Source organism: Limulus polyphemus, unplaced genomic scaffold (genome assembly GCF_000517525.1).
Source record: "Limulus polyphemus unplaced genomic scaffold, Limulus_polyphemus-2.1.2 Scaffold5854, whole genome shotgun sequence".
Classification (NCBI taxonomy): domain Eukaryota; kingdom Metazoa; phylum Arthropoda; class Merostomata; order Xiphosura; family Limulidae; genus Limulus; species Limulus polyphemus.
In genome coordinates, this window is record NW_013671464.1 from 21,327 (window position 1) to 29,521 (window position 8,195).

Sequence of the window (8,195 nt, forward strand, 5' to 3'; positions counted from 1 at the left end):
CATGTTTGGTGGGACGGGGATTCGAACCCGCGACCCTCAGATTGCGAGTCGAGCACCTTGTCCACCTGGCCATGATATTTTATTTACTTGAATAGTTGGAACAATTGAAAATTGTAACAACCAGAAACCCTAATTTTTATCAATTTCTCATCTTGGTATGTCCTAACACTCATTAAAACAAACCAACTTGAATTAACCAAAAATAATTAATGAAAAAGCATAAAAAGCAGTATTTTTGATTACTGGATAGTTGGAACAATTGGTAACAGTAATTCATTATTTTTGTAGTATTAATCAACTTAATTGTGATATCAATTAATTGGTTATTTTAGATGACAACTAATCAATACTCAAAGGTAATCAGTTGTATCATTTAAGCTATTTATTTGCCTCACTCTGTTCCCTAGGGAGACTGAGCACAATCACAGTTGGAGATTCCCAAAGCCTCTTACTAGTACATAAGATTTTAGTCAGTTTATTGTGGACTATAAAAAAATGGAAAAACAAATTAAACCTAAACAAGACAAAATATAGTTGAATTCCCATCAAGTGCTTGGTACAAAGCCAAATACCTCCCTCCCACTGTATGCACAGTTAAATTTCCAATGAACACTTAGTGCCAACCACCTCCTTCCCACTGTAAATACAGCTGAACTTTCACCGTGTTCGTGGTGCCAACCACCTCCTTCCCACTATAAATACAGCTGAATTTTTCCACCAAGTTCTTTGTGACAAAACCTCCCTCCCAACTGTATGTACAGTTAAATTTTCAATGAACACTCAGTGCCAACCATCTCCTTCCCACTGTAAATTCCTAAAACTGTGCTTATAGGTAAAATTATTTATCATATTTTGTTTCAGGCACAAAGCCAGATGAAAACCAAAACACAGAAATCTTCGGTACCAATTCCAGACTATGGCCATAAAGTTCGGATGTTCTTCCAAGAACTGCAGTCTTCACCCGGGAAAACGTTGGCTTCTTTACACGTGACTGACTTGAGTATGTCAACCACAGATTTTATTGGTCTTTTACAAGATGTTGCTGATGAACAAAATTTTCAAAACAAATATTGTATGTTGGAAAACTCTCGTTCTGATGGTATGTATCGGTCACAACTTTTTCTCAGTAAAGCTTGCTAACAGGGCAGCCCAATTTAGATTATGAGAGATTATAATTGGCAGAAACTAGTATAATATACATGAATATTTTGGTGCTTCTTGTGGTAAACTGTAATGTCATGTTCTGCTTCCTCATACTGATTTTTTACTTGTTCAGTTTTGTTCTATGTTGTGTTTATTTACTAGATATATCTTTGGTTTTAGTAGCTTTGTGAGTTTACCTTTATCTTATAATCCTAAAACATATTTTTAACACAATAAGTTAATAGCAATAAATCAAGCTAAATTGAATTATAATAAAATAGAAATAAAGTAAATGTGAATAAAAAACTTAAAACAGAAAATAGCAAATTAAAAAACAATGCTGGCCGGTAGAGTGAAGAAGGAAGATCTCGGCAACTGATCTTGCCTGAACTTTCTTCTCTCAACTTTCAACATACAGTCATAGAAAGTCACGAAACTTTTAACCAAGAAGCAATCATGTAGAGTGAAGAAGGAAGATCTCGGCAGCTGATCGAGCCTGAACTTTCTTCTCTCAACTTTCAACATAAAGTCATAGAAAGTCACAAAACGTTTAACCAAGAAGCAATCATGTAGTTAATCACAATCATGAGAAAACATTAAATAGATTGTTTCCACTTACCTGTAGCAACTGTACAGGTAATCTTGTCTTTAGAAAGAGCTGACCACCATGGACAACTTCCGAGTAGTAGTAGTAGCGAAGACAGTCCTGTCTAACTTCTGCTTTGGAGATTTCCTTCATAAGACTGTGTTTCACAAGTTCACATTGACAAACTGTTCCAATGACAAGCACAGGAGCTAAAAAGTAATATAATAGTGGAGAAAAAAACACTTCTTATATACAATATTGTAAATTAATTTTGTAATAATGAAGTGAACTTGTATCAAAATTCCCTGAAAATGCACTTAAAGAAGAAAGTTTAAAATTTTTAAGGCTATTTTAAGTTTTTTCTCATAGCTTTGTGGCATTAAAATGACAAAATGGTCTGTTAGTTTATTGGGAAACTTAGGTTGTAGAATATTATATTTTAAAACTTAACAAAATACTCAATTTTGTGGGAGCAAGAATTTTTAGTTTCGTTTTTTTTAAGTCAGTCTGGATCTTTCTTAAGATTCAGTAGAAACATTGATTGTAGGGGTCAGTGTTGAAGTTGTAGTGATCAGGTGCCGCATTCATGATCAAGTATTGGTATTTATCGATAGCTTCTAGTGACAGATACGTGAAAATTGAATTTCCAACAGTGTTTTATAAACTGTTAATTGATTGGACAAAATGTTCAAATGGATGAGAATTAACAAATCAGATACAACTACACAAAAGCTTCACCTGTTAACCTGGGATCATCGACAAAATGGTTGCACCTTAGCGATCCTTTAAGTACACTAGAATAAACAAAAAGAATTAAGACAAGCAGGTTTAATGGTGGAAATCGCATGACCTGCAAAATCTATTTTGTGGACAGTATCCTTACTTACTACCATAATGTCATCTCACTCACTTGTTCTGTGCTACTCTTTTGCTGCAAACATTACTTGGCTTTATCTTCTTAACTGTTATATTTTATCATTTGGATCATGGTTTATGCATTTTCAGGAGGTAATATTGTACATATTGAGAACAGTGTGTGATACACTGAATGTCTTTAAGTTATTTCATGTTCCTTTTGTTCCACTAATAACTCCTGATGATTGCGTAACACTAGTGTGCAATATATATTTTTACTGGTACTTGTTTTATTTACTGTGGATAGCAGCATCCAACGCGCAAGATATCAACAACTTCCTGCCCTCCCAAAATTCAATTACCACATTTTGTACAAAAAGTTACATACAATACCTAGATGTTTTTACACACTGTGTCCTACCATTATTTTTGGAGCCCATTGCTGTCATTTCAGTGTGTTATGTTTGATTTTGCTTTGAGAGATTAATTATTTCAACACCTTTTAAAAACCATACATATCTCAGTACAAATACTTTTGTTATACATCTGAATCTTTTGATGTACAAAAAACTTGTACATTAGACTAAAAGTTTAAAAGGTAGTAAATATGGATGTATAATAAGCATTCCTTCTCCAATAGAGGGCTGATGCTATGCACATTCAATTAAACTCCTGTACATTTTGAAATTAAACTAAATTTCAAGAAGTAAAGTACTAAGTAAATACATAACTATCAAAGTTGTGGACTACCTGAAGAATATTGAGCTGAAGTTTTATAATTTTGTGTATTTTGTTTTTAACCAGTTTATTTTGATGCAGTCTATTGTGTTGAAAAACTAAACTACAAATACGGTTCCACATGAAAGCGGGCTTGTGTTGTAACGATGGTGAACCATTTGATTAAACATTTCAGGAAACCAGCAGTGTTTAGTTCATCTTGGTGCTCTCCCTGCAATGATATGTTTTGGAATGGGAAAGTCGTCTGATGATGCCAAGGAAGATGCAGCTAAAAATGCTCTACACATTTTAGAAATCATTACGAGAACATGAATACACTTTAACCAGTGTTGATACCTCAGACAGCAAACTACAAACAACGTGAAGATTGGATGATCGGTTGCTTCTGTAGTCTATTTAACATTACATGTTAGCTGAGATTTTCAGAATAACACTTAATATTAGTAAAGTTTGATGTACCTCGAGTTAAGTGCAAGGAATTTTGTAAAAATAATACACAGAAAAGGTGAAATTGAATTAAATGAAAGTTGAAATGTTTTACAGTATATTTTAAGTTTGTAAATCTTATTTTCACCCTTTTATACTGATATTTGTGTTTGTCTTGTTGTGTAAGTAAGGTAATATGTGGATAAAAATGACAGAATGGCTAGTGGCTAGAATTCATGTATCCGTTGTATCCTCACAAGGCTGCATAACGTTCAGTCTTATGCTTACCGAGATTATACTGCAGTAGACCTGCTTTATAATCTTGTTGCAAATGTGTTTTTAATCTTGTAGAACACAGCAATCGTTTTATTAAATTCATTTTTAACCCTTCTATGCATTGGCTATAGTCACAAAATTGTGTATGGTCATTTGTTGGTTTTAATGAAAGTAGTTATTAAATTTATTCATAGATGGCACCACATATATCTAGAAATTTACTAGATGGTTGAATAAAATATTAGGAAGTACTATTTCATTTTGAAAAAAATCAACTCAATACAAATAGAATTTAGTATAATATTACTGCACACAATACTTTGCCCAGATAACCTGGCATCATTAGTTCAAGATGAACATATACACATAGTTAACTTTAACAAGTTTAATGTATGGGTTGGATACATTAAGGTCTTGTAAAAACTGTGTAATGGTGATAATCCTCAGGGAATAGATTTAGTATTAACAAGTGTTATCTAGAAAAGTTTGCAGTGAAACTTTGAGTTTGACATCCTTTGATGGACGTAATAGCCACGTTAACGTTTTACATACAAAGGTAAGTTTTAAATGAGGTGGTGGTCGTGATTTTTGAACTGTAAGCTTGAAGACAATGTTGATTTTAAAAAATGTCATTTCCTGAAATGATTAAAAACTTTTTGATTTTTCAAAGGAATAAATAATAATAAAAGCTTGGAACACTCTTTAATTTGTGACAAAAATATATTGTATATTTTAGAGAAAATACAGTAAGAAAAAAGGACAATATTTTGCCAATTTGACATGCAAAACAGTGTATAAAAATGTTTTTAATTTCATTTTTATTCTGCTCTACCTCAAAACAAAGTGATTAAGCATTGAGAAATAAAAAAAAACTGTATTTCTTTCAGCAAGTGGTAGTGTAAAAATATAAATTTCTATCGAACGTGTGTAAATTATTACCAGGAAGATGTGTAGATTGACTGATTATGTGATATTACGAAAACAACAAGACTGAAAACCTATGTAGGACCAGTAGAGAAAGTCTTATTATAATATCACACAAACAGCCAGTCCGTACATGTTTCTTTACTGGCATAATAATTCCTCATGCTAGCAAAGTGTGATGTAGTTATATATTGGGTAAATGTGTGTTGATCCAGTAAGTTCTTGTGATGAAACTTTGTCTGAATATTTTGTTCAATATAATACTGATCACCATTATGACGTTTGAGAAATGAAGGAAGTTTCACTTGCATCTTTTGGAATAATTGGAGATGTCATGGTCAATTTTTGCTTCTGTATTATATGTTGTGCGAAAGTATGCATTAACTTCTCAATTTCAAAGATAATTATGTTACATTTTTCTGATTAACTGGTGTACACATATATAACTAACCATGTGCAACTACTTTTAGGACAGTACAGTATTTCTTCCAGTGACGAGAAAATCGTAACTGTGCTTGGAATTCCCATAAATGTTCAGTTCGGTACAAATTTTGTTTTTAGTGCATTGAGCCCTAGTGTTTATATATGTGTTGTTACGAGTCATGACTAGATTTGTGTCATTATAAGTTGCGGTTATATCTGTGTCATTATGAGTCACAATTATATCTGTCATCATGAATTATGACTAGATCTATGTCATTATGAGTCATGATTACATCTACGTCATTTTGATTGAGTCATGATTAGATCAATGTCATTATGAGTTTTGATTAGGTCTACATCATTATGGGTTGTGATTAGATCAATGTCATTATGAGTTATTAACTGTTGACACTTCTATAAACTTCAGCAAATTATTACATAACTAACTGTTAGGTAAAAAGCCGCTCCATTATATGTAAACGTTAGTAAAACTCTGTGGTTTTTGGTTCAACTTAATATCGAGTCATCAAGAATTGCGATATCCACAGTACAAACCTTGGTAGATTTGTTACTGCTGGTGTCAACATGTCAATTATGTTACTCTGTTGTGTCTACATGACTTAACTTCTGGTTTGAATGGTCATACTGTTCATCACAATAACCTTGGATTATTCTTACTTATTTGGGTCAGTAGGATAGTGTGTCAAAACTTAAAACCATTGTTTTTGGTTACTAAAATTTATAATACAGAGAATAATTTGTATTGTACAGGAAATAAAAATGTCAAAACACTGGGTTAATTGTCAATTTTGGATGTCAATTGCATGTTTTTTTTACTTTGATCACTTATTTAGTAAATATTCCAAAGTTCTAAAACCAGAATCATATTGACCGAAATCTTCAGTTGTCCATTTTTTCCTGTTTTGATACCTTGTTTTTTCTGTAGCCAGAGATATTTGTAATTTCCGCTTTACACAACTATGTTTTGATCACTACTATTGATGGTTTAATGTTCAGGGGTATCTTTTTTAGTCGAAGGGCTATTTTTATGTTTTTTCTGAAAGATTAAAGACTATATTATAAAATGAGTAAGATAATGATAAATTTTTGTTTAAAAAACCTCTTGTAGACTTTGCCAAAGTCCTACGAGATTGAAAGTACTGTATGGTAAGTATGATGGAATACATACTGAAGGATTTCATAATCATAGCTATGGTAATGGAATACATACTGAAGGATTTATAATCATAGCTATGGTAAGTATGATGGAATACACACTGAAGGATTTTATAATCATAGCTATTCTTGGATTAATATTGTGTATAGTTCTATAAGTAAACTGATGTATCTTTATGTTCCTAAGTTTATAAAATGCTTACTTGTTTTCCATTTTCTAATATTGAGGAATTATGTCTAAATAAACAGCATTATTTTACAAGTAAAGCCATTCTCCTGGCTCTGAAAATGCTCCATCTTCTATTCACCTAACACCTTTTTTATTTGATTATAGACAATTAAGTAATATCTCCACCTTCTGTTCAGCAAACACATTTTTCTTTGGTTATAGGCTATTAAGTAACATTTCCACATTTTCTTCACCTGTTGTGTTTTCTTTAATCATTGGCTATCACTAATATAGAGCTAACAAAACAATGACACCCTTGAACTGTCTCTTACTGCTTCTTTAGTGTGAGTTTAACAAAACTAGCGTCATGGTGTGAGTTATAGAGAAATACACGAAACTATCGTCATGGTGTGAGTTATAGAGAAATACACTATACTATTGTCATGGTGTGAGTTATAGAGAAATACACAAAACTATCATCATGGTGTGAGTTAGAGAAATACACAAAACTACCGTCATGGTGTGAGTTATAGAGAAATACACAAAACTGTCGTCATGGTGTGAGTTATAGAGAAATACACAAAACTATCGTCATGGTGTGAGTTATAGAGAAATACACAAAACTGTCGTCATGGTGTGAGTTATAGAGAAATACACAAAACTATCGTCATGGTGTGAGTTATAGAGAAATACACAAAACTATCATCATGGTGTGAGTTATAGAGAAATACACAAAACTATCATCATAGTGTGAGTTATAGAGAAATACACAAAACTATCATCATGGTGTGAGTTATAGAGAAATACACAAAACTATCATCATGGTGTGAGTTATAGAGAAATACACAAAACTATCATCATGGTGTGAGTTATAGAGAAATACACAAAACTACCGTCATGGTGTCAGTTGGAGATTTATAAAAAAAAATAAGCTTTCGCTATACCAGGCCCGGCATGGCCAGGTGGTTAGGGCGCTCTATTAGTAATTTGAAGGTCGCAGGTTCGAATCCCCGTCACACCAAACATGCTCCTTCTTTCAGCCGTGGGGGTGTTATAAAGTGACGGTCAATCCCAGTATTCGTTGATAAAAGAGTTGGCGGTGATGACAAACAAACAAAATCACTATATCATTATCAGAAACTTACAAAACAATGGGCCATAAGGACAAACGTCTCGTAAGATTTATTTTGTGGGAGGGGGAGGGGAGATAAAAAGGTAAAGAACTCACTGGTAATATAATTTTACTTTACTTAGTGAAACCACAGCTGTAAAGAGGGAGCGGGGTGGAATCCTTTCTCCCCCGAAATACTATTGCTGACCCCGTTAACAATTATAAAACGATATTGAGGAATTAGACCTAACCCAAAAAATGTTAAGTGACGTCAGTGATGTAACTTATTCTGACTATAGAGTTTCGGGGGGGGTGAACGCACTTTTAATTTCGCACAAAGCTACACGAGGGCTATCTGCGCTAGCCGT

At 33.0% G+C, this 8,195-nt stretch overlaps 1 protein-coding gene across 1 annotated transcript in view; it reads left to right on the forward strand.

The window, feature by feature from the left end:
• Nucleotides 1-4,278, forward strand: part of LOC106473061 (interferon-inducible double-stranded RNA-dependent protein kinase activator A homolog) — a 17,960-nt gene extending 13,682 nt beyond the window's left edge. The window contains exons 5-6 of the mRNA XM_013933740.2: nucleotides 862-1,099; nucleotides 3,498-4,278. Of these exons, the coding sequence (XP_013789194.1) occupies nucleotides 862-1,099; nucleotides 3,498-3,634 (375 nt within the window). The 3' untranslated portion in view covers nucleotides 3,635-4,278. The remainder of the gene's footprint in view (nucleotides 1-861; nucleotides 1,100-3,497) is intronic.
• The last annotated feature ends 3,917 nt before the right edge of the window (nucleotides 4,279-8,195 follow it).